Consider the following 15,809-nt stretch of genomic DNA (forward strand, 5'->3'; position numbering starts at 1 on the left):
AGCAACCCGTGCACCTCATCCGCTTCGATTTTAATTACTTCTTAGTATGATATTCGTAAAGAACCAAAAGAATCTCGGAATATTTTTCGATTTAGTTTTTTCGTGCCGGAATTGGTGGTTTTTTTTCTTTTCCTCAATCTAAATAGATCACGGAATCATTGAATTTTATATCGAGGTATGTGAAAAACAAAAAAGCAAAAACAATTCCGACATGGAAAGTCTAAAAACTTTCGAAAAAAAAAAAAAGTAACAAGGTAGGGGGTGAGGTACATGGGCTGCTAATTTGACGTGGAATGCCCCATATACTTATACTGTCCAAGTCACGATAAGCTTTACCGGATATAATTGGCTCGATGAGGTGAAAATTCTCTATCGTAAAAAAAGAAAGATTGGGCATATTTTAGACCCGCCTGTACGTCCCATGCATCCTTGAAATCTAGAGTGGTAAAAATGAGTCGTTGTTTCGAGTATTGATCGATCGAAAAACCGAATGACGGAGAGGCCGATGCCCCGCGCTGTTATAGGTAGAGACGTGGGGGCAAAGTTTGTAATCGTCGATGAAAATATTTCGAACCACGTGTTCAGGCTCGTTCAGGCGCGTATGACGAAAACAGTCGGAGAGTAAGTAATGACCGAAGCACAGAGGGGCACTTCGGTAAAGTTTTCGAAAATCCTTGCAAGCGCGAAGCTTTTATTATACGTACCGATACGGCATAGGGTTAATTTCAACACCGGCAATTTTATTCGACGATTCCGATCATTATCCAAGCTGGCTTGCAGAATGCGGCTGAATCGAAACAAAGAAGCACGGAGAAATATATCCGCGGGTATTTTATACCGTCAACGTGGAAAAATAGCTACACGTGTCTACAATCGTAACAGCCGCGGGATACGCGAGTTGTGTATGCAAGAAGGAAGGCGAATTAGCATCGGCGATCCAAACGTGAAACCGAAGTCGTTGAAAAGCGCTGATACGCGGGGCAGAAATCTTCGTCAGCGAATCAAGGTCGAAGATCTTTCATCAGGGGATAACTAAAGTACGGTATATACGTTTATTATACTTTTATATAAATGTACATCCGTCGGTAGTTATTTACGCCGTAAAGCTCGGCTTTTTACCCCTCCCTCGGAGCTTTCTCATTTTCTTTCCTTCTCCCATTCTTTCATATTCCGTGTCGCCCTAACCGACGCGATGCCGCCAACGAACGGGGGATTTTCATTCAAGGTGAATACATAGCTGTAAAAAAAGACTGCAACGAAAGAGAGAAAAAGAGAGAGAGAGAGAGAACGCTCGTAACAGAAGTCGGGTCTAACCGTGCGTGGAATGAACCCTCCGTATTCTCTTCTTCCTTCTTTAGCGGCTGCTTTTATCAACACGCAAAGAAGAGCGACGAGTAACCTTTATTCATACGGAGTAATTTTTTTTCCTTACAACTCTTTTTCGTTCAATTTTCCGCAAAATTTTGCATAAAATCAAACAAAGTAAACGTAACGAAAATATTCTAGTGGGAAATGTCCTTGATTATTTACTTTTGTTACGCGGAGTGAAAGAAGGAGTAAAAAAAATTTTGCCCAAAATTCCAAACTTGGAGTGAAATTTTCGCGACTTGGGATGATTTTTTTTTTTTTATTTTTGTTTCTTATCCCCCGCATTTTTATCGCTGCTTTTGTAGGGCGTTAACGAGGAAAAAAGAGCGGCAGGGGTGGTCGCGTCCCTATTCAGAAAGCGAGGCCTCGTTGGACGGCGAACCGGCGGCCAGTAGTAGCGGAGCGTGATAGTCAGACACGCAGTAGTGGAGCTACTCGGTCCTCGCGTACCGTCGAACAGACGCGGAAAAAGCAAAAGCTCCGCGGTACCGAGATCTAAAATTAATTGCCAGCCAGTTTCTCATCCGTCGGGAGGAGTGCAGCCTCCTCCCCTTTTCCAAGGGTTGCCGTGTCAAGCGGCCTCGCGACGGGTAGGCGAGCTTTCAAAATCGCGAACAAATGAATATGCCGAATCTCGAGAGTTGAAAAAATAGACACGGGGATCGCGGGTGAAAAAAGTAGGATATGTAAGTCTGTATGCGTTTCGCGAAAAGATATTTGTTTTTTTTTTTCTTTCTCTTTTGTCTTTACGTAACAAATTATCTGAAATATTACTCTGCGTTTGTTCGAAATTTTTATTTAACCAGTTGATCAAGTATTGAGAGTAATTTTGAAACGGACCTGTTTTAAAATTCTCAAAGATTCTCAAAAACTGTATTTTCTTTTCCAAACATATCAAGAGAGGGACAAATTTCAACGGGATAATTTGAACCCACGCAAGAGGAAAAGAGATTCAAAACAAAAAAAAATTTTTTTTTTTTTTTTAAAACAGACAAAATACGAGATCGAACGAAAAAAAATTGAAACATTAAGAATCGAGGGAAAAACAAAAATTGCGAGGGGAAAGAAGAGAGAGTAAAAAAAAGAAAAAATATTATGTAAAAAAAAAATAAAAATAAGAACGAATCAGGCACAAAGGTGAGAGAGTAAGAATGGCTGAAACGAACGGTTGTTTGTACACCTACTCGTACTCGCGTGTTGTACAACCTCGTGTCGCTTATTATAGGATACAGGGCTGAATGGGGCAGGTTTGAGAGGCGAGATAGAGGCGGTGATGACGACGGTGTACGAGGGCAGGTATCCGTATAATACCTATCATCCGACCGAACACGGACGCGTTCATCTAGCGAGCTTTATCGGGCAGCGAGATACCGCGGAATAATAATATAAAGGCGAGATAGTGCGTACGTACTACATGTGCCGCACGCAGACTCTGCTCTTAACTCCTCTCTCCTCTCTTATCTCATCGCGAACGAACGCACTTTACTTCGCCAGCCAGCTAGCCGCCCCCTCGCTCACCTAGTTCCTGGATATACACGCCCTGAAAATCCCCGACGGGCTTAGAGTCTGGCAGAAATTAAACCATTCGCTTTCTTCTAGAGAATTTTTTTCAAAATTCAAATCGAAAATATTGACTCCAGAAGACAAAAACAAAAACAAAAACGCTGTCCAAATTTGAGCTGTTAATGTTACGAGGTGTGCATCGTCGCAATTTTTTATTTCTCGTTTAAATGACACGGGTAATATTTTTTTTCTTAACTTTCCAATTTTATAACTCGTCGACGCATTAGTGTACTACCGATAAGACCAGAACGTATCTTTTCAACCTAAAGCCGGTATAAAATTAAACACGGAAGCGGTGTTCGAAAATATGTGAATTTAAAAAAAAAAAAAAAAAGACCAAGAACAAACCCAATCCATCAACAGAATTGGGAATGATGAAGGAGAAAGAAGAGAAGCAAATTAACAACGCGTGAGTTCGAGAACAGAGCCGGGTCAAAGTTCCGAAATTAAGAAAAAAAATTCAGAATTCGGCGCTTTCGAAATTTTTCAAATCCGTAATTTTAACCCCGCCCCGATGGATCTGTATCGAAAGACGGCATACTTGAAAAGTCGTCCGACAATACTCGAAGTGACGTAAAATCCGTCGTGATTGGACTTGCGAAGAGCTGAGAACCCGAGTGAATGTACGCCCCTCCCGGAAAACATGCTGTCACAAGCAAATTGTCGATATCGTATAAAATATCGTGTACATGGTACGTACGTGCCATGTATACACATTTTCACATGTCAAGCCCCGCAACGACAAAATTCCTAGCAAGCCGGGATATCACGATTGGTAAATATCGACAATATATTTATTTGCGTAGGCAAGCGGGTAGGTTGAATTCGATTATAGACGACTGGCAGGTGGCCAGCACAATTTGAACGCAGATTCTACTGCCAGGTAGATAAAAGCGTTTAGCATACCTGTAGACAATTATCCATTACTCTACCGCGCATATATATATATATAATTATTTATTCATTTATCCGTCCTATTTCCCTCCTTATTGGATAACCTATTTCAAAGAATCGTATCAACTCCGTGGCAATACGTGAATTAATTGCGTGCGTAAAGTCGTTTGCGAACGACGTTTAAAACCACATCCGGAGACGTTTGATCTCAATTCGCTGTAACTCATTTTTTATCATTTTCCTGTATTTCTCCGTTTAATCGTATTTTTTACCATACGATCCTCTCCTCAACTCTTACACTCGTGTTATACGATCTTAGATCTCATTGTTTCAAAATTATCACCAATGATGCAACGGCACCAACATATCTTACCGGGAAATTATAGACGGGGAGTGTTAATTAATTGGAACTCCGCAAACGGTTGCAAAGATATTTATCTCGCGGTTCTTTACAATTCTGCGTTCTAATACCATATAAATCACACGTCAATGTTCAGTGATCACTGCAATAAATAAACTCTAATGCCATATAGGTAATAATAACTTTTCATTCCGTCTCTTCAAATTCTGAGAAACAGAAGAAATAAATGAAACGAGACTCGGGGTTGCGAATGAGGTCGAAACGAAATATCTCAACAACCGTTGCTGTTTTTTTTATTCCAAAATGTGTCACCTGCTTTTCGAAAAACGAAATTCTCTAAACAATTGTACGATGCAATTAGTATGAAATTTTAGTATACCAGGCATCGAGTTTGTTTAAAGCGTTTGCAGAATATTTCTATGGGCGAAAAGAATTAGGATACTTGAGGATTAATTCCGTTTCCATTGTCACGCGTCTGGTTTCCCGCGGATCAACGTTTGAATGAACAAAACCGGGCGAGAAGTGAACAATTCAAAGCTAAATTATCCCTTTTAGAACTCACAGGCGAAGCGATTTAGCCGTAGTTTTGTCTGAGCTGGTGGTTTCATAATTTACATTCATTACATCGAGCCACTTACCAGTTGCGTAGGTAACGTCGAAAGCTTGTGCGCAGAGTAAGGCTTGTATGGGCAAAGACGGCTTATCTTTATTTTTCCACGTTCGTTCCGGGTTTTTTTTTCTCTATTGTTTCTAATTAAAAATTACAGAAACAGAAATCCGCGTTATATAGTACAGGTAACGTGTACGCGGTAAAAAGGATTTCCTCCCACCACTTTTTATTTCGTTTATCATTTTTTTTTACGAAAGTCGGAACTCTGAATAGTACTCCGTAATTATTTCAAACTTTCCTCTAAAATTGGTTTTTATTGAAAAAAAACACACACACATTTTTAAGACTAAAACTGAATGATATTTTTGTAATTTTCAGAAACATTCTCAAATATTCTTCGATCGAAGACGATTATTTGAGGCGAAATCCTAAAGTGGAAACTATTTACTTTGCATATTTAGTTGACTAATTTCTAGAAAGTAAACATTCCTTAATTTGATTAATTTAGTTTTTTCATTGGTAATTATTTATTTTTATGCACGAAACGGATAATTATACACGTGCAAAAATGAATAATTATCAATGAAAATACGAAATTAAGCCAATTCAGGAACCCTTATATTCTTGAAATGCGTCAGATAAGTATGAAATGAAATAATTTCCACTTCCGAATTTGGTCTCAAATGATCGTCTTTGATCGAAGAATTTTTGACAATTTTTTCCCAAATTTCAAAAATGTCATTCCGTTTTCATCTTTAAAACTTGATAAGTGGATAAAAAAAAAAAAAAAACAACAACAACGGTTTGAGAGAAGTTTTTAAAACATATCACGAGTGCTATTTAGAGTTAGGAAAATCGTATAAAAAATGATTCGCCGAGTTGGCGTGGAAGATACCTCGGGTATGTTTTGCAATCGCTGTTCCTTGTATCACGATTATTTTTCCACACTGTCAAAACGGATCACAATAAAATTTTTATCAATCACGCTCACTCGACGGATCAATCGAATTTCATTAATTGTAAAGTTTTACACAGTTTTAGTCTGTATAATCGAACACAGATTTATTTTCTTGTCGGCAATTTACAATCAAGTTTTCAATACAAGGGAAAAGGGCACGGAAACAAATCCAATTGAACGAATCGCCTCGGAATCAATCAGCCGCGCGTTATATTTACGGTTCGTCACTGGCGGCCGGCCAGTGTCTCGGTACCGCGTGAGGTTCAAACTGGGTATCAAGCGAAAAGTTCGCGGCGAGGCGTCGGGACGCCAGCGCCGTCTGGATCCCTCGAGCTTTTCTGGCTCTCCCGCCTCAGCCGCGCGCATCCAGAAACAACGCGCTTCGTACGCGAGAAATTGACGGGATCGCGAGACGCGCGCGCGATTCGAAAATCGACTCACCGATTCAAGCCAATAATCCCGTGATATCTTCGTCGAAACGCAAGTATATAAATAAATTTCCGTTGGTTCTGTGACAAACTGGAAAGCCTTGCTTTCATTGATTGTCAAGAGCTTTGATTTCCGATTGAATGAACGGGTTTGTTTACTTTGCGATTACGTTTAGTTTTTTTTTTTTTTTGATTTTTTTTTGGGGGGCGGGGTTTCCCGCACGAACGAAGAAGCGAAAATCGTCGAAAGGTGGAAGAGGGGTGAGGTTGTAATGAGAGTAAGAGAGTAGGGTCGACAATTCGCGGCGAGAGGATATTAAGTGGGAAATTGCGGGGGATGAAAACGACGACTGTTCCAGGTTTTGATATCCGTCGACGGGTCGGCGTCCCGGCTTCGATTTCCCTTCCGCGCCTAGGCTCAGGGATGATTGTGAGCTAGAGAATTAGGAATTATTGGAGGGTGAGTCCTGGAAACACGCGGCAGCAGAAATATACAGCTGATTTAAAACGGTAGGTCAAAGAAATCGGAAGAGAATGTTCGCTTCTTTTTTTACCGCCTGAAATTTTCAACGCATCTACGTATCCCACTTTTTATAAAATTCTCCAAGTTTTACATTTCGTTTAATACACGCCATGCCGCCATTTTGTTAATAATTTCGATGACAAAAAATTCTAAAATATTCTTGAGACTATAAATAACAAAGTCCTGAAACTCAAATTACTCCAAATGTTCTCGTTTTCTTAATAAAAAGAAACTCCTAAAAATAGGTAAGATTTTATACCGTCCAAGCTGTAAACCCCCCTCCCCCACCCTTAACCATTTCAAAGCTAAATTAGATCCTAGCGTTGCGATAAAATTTTTCCTCACGGTATCTTTCTGATTTTTATGACTCTGTATTCTTTGATCACGGTATTTAATTTGTTTCAAAATTTTCCTAAACACGTGTAAAAAAATTACACGCACGTCCATTACAGTGGACACGAATTTTCTTTTTTCTTTTACAACTTCACAATAATAGGCGCCGAGCTTGTACATTTCTTTTTATGACACTTCAGACTATTCGAGAAACATTAGTTTTTTTATTTACTACAGGCAGAAAATTAATTTCAAATGGGCTATAAAATTAAACACGAGAACGAAAATTACACGCATCTTTTTTCGACTACTTTAGCTGTGCTTTTTCGATTAAAAATCATACTTATTGTTAAATGAACGGTTAGTTTTCAATATATTTTTTTCAGGTAGTTATTCGAATTGTTCGTAAAATCTATTTCTGAAAAAAAAAAACCCGAGTAAAACTTTTGTTATAAATTTTTGCAATGTATGTACACTGGAACGGATAATAGTACCGAAAGGATTAAAACGTCTATAAACACGTCGAAAATTCATTCACTTGTCATACTTTTCTTTTCAGAACTAGTAAATTACCATGATGATTTGTCAAATGATTCAAAAAAAAAAAAAAACTACATTATTACAGTTGTGCCAAGATTTTAACCATTTCGCCACAGAATCCTTTCAATTTTGATTACGAAATAATCTAAATCCACACGAAAGACTATCTATTTGAATTTTTTCCTGTCTGACAATGACTAGAAAAACGATAATTGTTAAATTCTTTCGAGGATAGAATTTCTTCTACCCGTATGCAGATATGAAATTGAAATTGCATAGGATGGTGATAAAATTCGTTGGTGACACGATAGCGGGCGCAAAATTATTACAACGTTTTTACGACCGAGTCGTGAATGCCATTAAAATTGGTATCGCTAATGCCTGCGCGATACGCTACAAATTCCTGCCGCTGCGACTCTCTCTGCTTTTCTCTCGCAACAAACACCCGCGAAATTGATAAGCGAGCCAAAAATGAGCGTAAAAGAATAACATTATTTTCGTACTAATGTGCAGGAATTTTTTTTTTTCCGTACGTTTGCATGATTTTTTACATTTTTTCACTTTCCGTTTCTTTATTTTCAGAGAAAAAAAAAGAGTTATTTATTAATCACCGTGAATATAAAAAACTGTATTCTCACTACATCTCCACGTTACGAAGTCTAGAGTACAATTTTAAATTATTTAAACATAACATTACAAAAGATTAAATTATAACGACGATATTTTGAGAATGGGATAATGGATCCGAATTAAAATTGGTATAACCGTGAGGTTTTCGAGTCGCTGAATGCGAAGTCGAAATCAGATTTGCAAAATTCAAGTATAGCTTGTTCAACACCCTGAAAAAATAACTAAAACCCTTTGAATTTCGACGAAAATTGATACTGGAAAGTTTCTTGAATCGCTGATGACGAATCTGAAGTCAGATTGGTAAAACTTTTAATAATATTTCAGTTCGAAACGAGTTTGAAACCTGAAAGTTCAGTGGTTGTCCAAGGGTCAGTCAGTCGAGGCCCGTATTTTTCCTGTCATCTTATCTTCTCGCCCGCGGTAAAGAAATTGGCACTGCCGTTTTTCCCTGCTCGTCAATTGAGAACCGAATCGCGTGACGTAAGACAGAGAAGCCACGTGCGTAACAGTATCCAGCGACCGCCGAGCTGGTCAAGAGACTGTAATCACACCGATGTAATCGCGTGTTAAATGCGTGTTAGTGACACGCGCACGCGAGCGTAAAAATACCGAAGCGCTTGTGCGTGCAGCTATAATAATACGAGAGCGTAGAAAACGCACAGAGGGAGAGGGAAGATTTGAATAAACCGCAACGCGACGAGGACGACCGTTATAATTGGTTCAGTCGATACGCAGCTATCATCGGGAACGGACGCGAGTCATGAGCTGTGCGTGAATTGGTTATTAATTTTTTTTTTTTGTTGTTTTTTTTTCTCGTTTCTTTTTTCCGTAAGAAGAGCGGAAAACGTCGGGATTCAAAGTCAATCAATTAAGTTGAAATATTTAAAAAAAATTAACAATCCCTCCAATTTCCCACCGAGTCATGATCGGCGCTGGGGGAAATTCGCCGTTTTTCATTTTCCTCATCTTTTTTCTATCCGTCAAATCCGCAGACCCAAAAAGGTTTCTCGCTCAAGCCTTGACCATCGAGCCCAGCCACGGTGAGAGAAATTGCATTCCCCCTTTTTTTTTTCTTTCGTATAATTTTTATTTTCACGTCTAAATTCTGTGGATAATAATTTTTTTTTTCTATTCTCGTTCGATAAAACCTCATCAGTTCTGATCGGACGAATGATAATCACAGTTTACACCAATTGTTGTACTATATGGAATATTTTTTCAATGACATCGTTATTTGTATAGTTTTATGTAATTAAATACGCGGAAAGAATTTGTTTCTTTTTTCTGTTTTTGTCTCTTGAAAAGGCATTATAAGCTCGTCAGCCGAGAACGAGTCAAACCTGATCATTCTCTAACGCCTACGGTGAAACGCGGCTGATTGTGAAGAAATATTTTTATCTCTGTTTATACTATTTGTAAACTATCCTTGACTTTTGGCGATGAGCCATCGTCACTCGTAAAATTCATTGAGAAAAAAAAAGAAGGAACGTTAATGAAAAGCCATTCTACATCCAAGTGAAGGTAATATCGAAACAAATCCTCCTACTATGCATGATTTATCTTCGAAATTACAGGTTATTTCTTTCGGTCGAAGTTTACGTCGTTTGCGTAATTTGTCACGATTTTTAATTCTTTATTTATAACTATTATCATACGTCGATTATAGAAAAGAGTTTTGTACAATTAATCTAGATCGGATTTTCTCCGATCATTCTACATAATTTAACGTTGAGGCAAGGATGAAGATGGAGAAGTGAGAAGAAAATATGGAGCATGGAAAAAGAGAATAAAAAACAAAAAAAAAAAGTAAAAAAAAATGAAAGTACAACGCGGACTTTAAACTGGTTTATATATTGTACCCCATAAGACACGCACCTTTCTCCGCACCTGTGCACCACAGCCACACGTTACAAATAAACATCATCGCTGAATTATTTCCAACAGTTTTTGGCGCGTTGTGAAATTCCCACGTTTGCGGTATAAATTTCCCCGCCCGAGCGAATAAATCGACTTTTTATATCCAACCCCAACAAACACTTGTCTTGACCTTAGATTTATATATGTAATTTTATAAAATAAATCTCTAGCGGAATGAATTGAAAAGACGTGTGACGAAATAATTTTGCAACATTTCTCTAATTCTTCTCGTTCTATCGCTTCTCGTGTACCACGCAAGAAATAGAAAAAAGGAATCATTGGATCCGAAAGATAATGTTTATTCCAGTACTTCTGACGTCAGATAATTAATCGATAAAAAAAAAAAAAAATTTGATTTTGCTTTCAAAACTGTTAAATTTGGCTGTGATTTTTCACTCGGCCGTTTTCGAGATGATCGCAAAAGTTCGGAGAACAGTCTCTCGTCCCTTTCCATGGTGATGAAAAGTATGGCAAGAAAAGTGTATTTCCGGCTTGTTTCCTTCTCTTTAGCAACGCTGGATTGATCGCAATGTGTGTTTTTCACGACTTTTGCAGACAGGCCGTGCGTCGTTGGTGACGCTTGGGCCGAGGAGTGCGTCAGCTGCGTTTGCCTCGAGGGTGGAAAAGCCTCGTGCAAATCGTCCTTTTGCGCAACGCGTCTGCGACGCGAGCTGGACGATTGCAAGGAGGGCGAGATCACCCACGTGGAGTGCAACACGTGCCGGTGCAAGAACAACACGAGGGTTTGCACGAAAAATGATTGCGGAAAGGAGCGTCAGCCGCACGGTGGAGCGAAGCAGAATCACGCCGGGAGGAGTTACAAGAAACGCGAAAAAAGGGCGAGACGCGTCAAGGGATAAATGGACTCGCCGAGAGACGCGGTTTTGGAAATCCAACGGCTGTATAATTAAGGAGAAATTCAGAAAGCTGCGCGGTGAGAAATTGTCGCAGAAAATGTTGCGCCTGTTCGTCGTGAATTCCGGGAAAACTGCTTCGTCGATTTCGATTAATGTTTCATGAAAAAAACAAATAAATTATAGGGTATTTAGACATGATACGTGAAATTTTCCGGTTACGGCATAGCGAATATTTCAATTTTTCAACAATTATTACACGCATCCGAATTATTACAGAGAAATAACTCGAAGGATTTGGACTAAATTTTAGCGATCAAGTTTTCGGTATGGAAACGTGTCGCGAAGATTTTCATATTTTCAGTACTTCTCATTACGCGTATTCTCAATTTCAAGAAAACGGCGAAGTCAGAGGAATTTTAAGGGTGGATGAATCCGGACTTTTTTTTTAATTCTCGACGAGTATAATTCGTCTAAAATGTCTGCAAACACATCGAAGGTTAACTTTGTGCTGATTATTATACTCAAAATTATGAATAAATTATGCAATGAAGAATTGTCGAATTTTGTAGAATAGCAACGACGATAATTGCGATAAGATATCGTTAATTTTCTACTGAAATTCTTGGAATTTAAAAAATTAATCGTGCAAGATCACCGCTTAATGAAAAAAAAACATGTTTCAAGTGACATTTTCTACCTGCAGAATTTTTACACGTAAAATTCTGGTACAATTTAAAGAAACTTCTACTGAGATTTTAATTACAACTTTTTTCAATTATATACATCGATGTCACACCTAGGATAAGGAAAGTCTGAAATTTCAACAGGAAAAACGATACCTAATTTTGTAAGTATACAAATTATGCCAAAGGAAACCTCGTGTATCAATCAACCAGTGTTTCAAAATAAAATAAAGTCCAGATTTATTTTAATGAACAATTTTCTACAGAACGATGTATTATTTACAATATGAAAAGTTGAAGGTAAGTGGTCAACGGGGTCAAAGGACGCGGTGAGTGAGGTTGATTTGCAACGTTGGACGAAACTCGTGCGCGCAGCCAGCGAGGCCTGCAGGTATCATTGTAAAAGTTTGTTTAACCGTGTAGGGTATAACAAGGGAGCGTTAATGCGTATTTTCCTTGGCTGGTTTCGTCGAGGCGCCCCTATCACGAAAATCTGGGAGGCGTAACTGAAACGAGGCCAAAACTCGAGCCAACCCGACGCAATCCGATACCCAAACCCAAACAAAGCGGGAACCCTTATAATTTTTAACAAGCTTTTCGCGTTGTTGAGTAATTCTTCGACAAATTATGTACGTACGATGTGACAAGCGCAGGTAAAAAGGATGTGCCTCGGATCCTGCGAGAGATATTTATTATACCTATGTAGTATAATTGTAAGTTGTACGGAAAACACGCAACGATCGTTTGCAACTTCAAATTTTTCCACAAATCGATATCGCGGTAGGGGAAATTCAAGTATCAGCTAATCCTAAAACAGGGATATAGGCCGTCCAGAGAAATGTCATCAAACGTTACTCTGTAGTACCAGGCATTCCAGGAAATTCAGAGTGCGTGACCAAAGCCAAGAATAATAAAATAAAATTCTTTAAACGCACGCGTTGAAAACGCGACCTTAAAACGTTGAAAACAGTGCAGTGGGCAGAACAAGGTGACGTTACCAATCGTTGTCACTTGGCATGGGATGCCAAAATTTGCAAAAAATGCGTTAGCCGATACTCGTATGGCCCCTAAGACACGTACGTGAAAACTTTGTCAGCGTTTACGGTGTCGTGAAATCAAGATAGCTGAAAATTAGTGAAATCGTTAAACTCGCATGGATCGACTTTCGACCGCGACAGTTTCGTAATTTTATTGCTTATGCCTACATATACGGACATTCCTGCATAGATTCGTTGACAAATATTTCGACTCGCGTGAGTCAACAAGGCGGAAATCCCATCGATTATGAATAATTAAGTTACGCTCGTTCATTTGTAAAATATTAATACCATTAATGTTCTAGGTAGCTTTATAAATACCTGCGACTATAATAGCAGATGATACAACAGCCCAAACGTGACAAAATTCTTTCTATTCTCCTTTGTTACTTTTCGTCACCGTGGTTGAGTAATATTATTCTGATATCGACGAACGTAAGTTTTCGAACCTCTCGAATCCGGAAAACAGATTTTTAGAAAAATATCGGTCTGTCCGAAAGAACGAAAGCGGCTGGATGAAAAAATTTAAAACTTACAGAACTTTGCAACGAAATGATGGGCATTAAAAATTGCCGTATCCCGTTTAATTTGAACTTCCGGTTCTACCGGAAGTACGTGTTTACCAAATGAACGATTACGTTTTCTCCAATCTATATATTGATTTCAAAAATGTTTCTAATATTTCATTCAAAATTTTTTCATTTTTCGACAAGACCCACGGACTCGTCCCTTTTCATTGTGACGAAAAGTACCGCAAAAAACTGTTTTTTACCCTATGATTACACGCGCAAACCGAAGGATGCGGACGGTCTAATCAGCCAAATTTTCTGCTCGTTACACGGCCCTCGTAGCAGCTGGGATCAGCGTACAATTTAATCCGTTATTAATTCAGAGATATAATGTAGCCACTTTACGCCCTACGCTCGGTTTTGGGGGAAAATCGTCTTCATATACACGACACACGTAGGCACATTCAAAACACGTATGTATAACAAAGCACAGTGACCCAATTCTGCGAACTTTACTAATTGAACGAGCACTTTTCAAAATTGGCTCAGGAATGCCGCGTTATTACGCCCATGCCGAGCACGCGTCCTGTAATATTAACTAAGGCATATTCTCTGAGATCACGGTTGGCGCATTAATTATTTCTAACGCACAGAAAAGACAAGCTTTGATCCCATGTAGTAAGTTTTCACATTCTTTATCGAGAAACTCAAATTTTCATTTCAATTGCACGTATTTATTGATGGAATCCGAAACATGCAATGCGTATAACACAACTTATTCACAGCAGCTGGTAATTGTTGTTAAAAAACAAAAACAAAAAAAAAAAAAAATATTGAATAGAACGGAAAAATTGCAGAAACGGACAAATATCGTTAAGGAATATTCGAGGAAACGAAATATTTGAATGAGGCAGTAACGAGGACCGTTTTAATAAAACGCGGGAGCAATAATTAACGGGGAAAATCGCTAATTGGTTTGATGAAAAAAAAATCGAACAACCGTAAACGTAATAATGAACCGATGGGAGTTAAATTCAATTCGCAAAGGGGCAATTCAAGAAACAATAGAAAGCGAAATACACCACAGGACAAAACGTAAGGCGTGAGTGTCGCACGAGTTGGTGGAAATATTGAATCGAATCAAGTCTGGTATGTACGCGGAATTGCGAGAGTGTGTGTGATCTCTCTGTGTGTGAGACTACGTACAACGTGCTCGTGTGGTGCTGTGCTCGCTTTAAATTGCTGTGCCAACATCTGTCGGGAACTTATCAAGGTATATAAAAAGTAAACCCACATTACTGACGATGAGTTCAATAGTGAATCTATATTTTCAGCTAAATTACTCGCTGCTCGTTGGAATGTTTAGTTAATTTAATTTTGCCTAATTTAATTTATACTAAATTCTTACATTTCATACATATTTATAACAACGACGATGATTGAAAATTTTTAATTTTCGTGCTCATTTTTCTTTCTACGATTGTTGCTGTAATTTTTGTAAACTCCCGCGCTTGTTTTCACCATCGATGTTTTCAGAATATCATCGATATGCCGTCGCCTTGTTGCAGCATGAAAAAGGCGTGAATACGCTGTTGATTAAATGTAACAACTCAAAACTCAAATAAAATAACCGTCTATACGATTCTCGTCAAAGCTTTGACAAGCCTGTGCGTATAAGTATTTGCTCGACAAATTTTCAATATTTTCCGTAAACCCGTGTCCCTTTTGCATTCTAACAAAATGATCACCAGGCTCCTATATCCCTAGAAATTCGTCCGTGCGGCGAAAGAAGATAAGGCAAAAAACGGCAGGGCAAATGAGAAGAAAAATTTGGCACACGAAAAATCAACAGCGTGTACATACGTTCATATTTTCACCTTGTTTTTCTTTACCCCGAAATGCAAAGTTCGCAAAGGCGGAGGAAAATCTCTGGTAGCCCCGACGGGTTACGTTGCGGAGGATCAAAGAAGGGGACGTTAAATTACTGGGAGGGGAAAAAGCTCTCTTCTCAGCACCCGCAGCACTTCGAGGCGGTGCTCGAACAGACGCGAGTCGAGGGTGCAGACACCGACCACGTATACCGACGACAGTGCGGAGGATACTCGAGTCGCAATTAGCGAAATGCTCTCCAGCAACAATGATCAACAGAGACTAGTGTGTGTTTCGCGCGGCTCGAAGAAAAACGAATAGAAACCGATTCGAATTTCAAAGTTTTTAAGTTGTAGATCATTGTTTTCTGCTTTTTAGTTTTGTCTGTAACTGTGTGAAATTTTGCAATCGACTTTAAATATCCTGATGAGATTATGACGAAGACACGTGACTAATGTCACGTATATTACAGTTTCTTTTCACCTGATCTGAGTTCGAGTTCCAATCCGAATTGTCCGAAATTTTTTTTCTCATATTTTTCAAACAAATAACATTGCATTGTCATCCAGGTCTGAGCTGTGTTTGAAGTTTCAAGTCCCCGGCTCACTGGGCAGTTGGTTTAAAATCGATTGCAAATTTTGTACCAAACAGAGGGACAAGAAATCGAGTTAAGAAATAGGTATAAAAATAATATTAATAATATCGCCCAAAAATATCCCGCTCTATTTC

General features: G+C 38.8%; 2 protein-coding genes across 3 annotated transcripts in view; one reads left to right on the plus strand and one right to left on the minus strand.

Moving 5' to 3' along the window:
• LOC107228211 (metabotropic glutamate receptor 1-like) overlaps positions 1-15,809 on the minus strand; it is a 43,444-nt gene that overhangs the window by 24,882 nt on the left and 2,753 nt on the right. The window contains exons 1-2 of one of the 2 annotated variants that reach the window (XM_046734760.1): positions 5,692-6,188; positions 4,825-5,096 (exon numbers count right to left, since the gene is read on the minus strand). The exons of the other annotated variant lie outside the window; for it this stretch is intronic. The gene's annotated coding sequence lies outside the window, so the exon portion shown is untranslated. Of the gene's footprint in view, positions 1-4,824; positions 5,097-5,691; positions 6,189-15,809 lie in introns of those variants that run through there. 2 annotated transcript variants of the gene reach the window in all.
• Positions 8,921-11,535, plus strand: LOC107228168. Its single transcript, XM_015669543.2, has 2 exons — positions 8,921-9,248; positions 10,681-11,535. The coding sequence occupies exons 1-2, from the start codon at positions 9,131-9,133 to the stop codon at positions 10,983-10,985; spliced, it is 423 nt and encodes a 140-aa protein (XP_015525029.1). The 5' UTR covers positions 8,921-9,130; the 3' UTR covers positions 10,986-11,535.

Source organism: Neodiprion lecontei, chromosome 3, assembly GCF_021901455.1.
Source record: "Neodiprion lecontei isolate iyNeoLeco1 chromosome 3, iyNeoLeco1.1, whole genome shotgun sequence".
NCBI classification, from domain to species: Eukaryota; Metazoa; Arthropoda; class Insecta; order Hymenoptera; family Diprionidae; genus Neodiprion; species Neodiprion lecontei.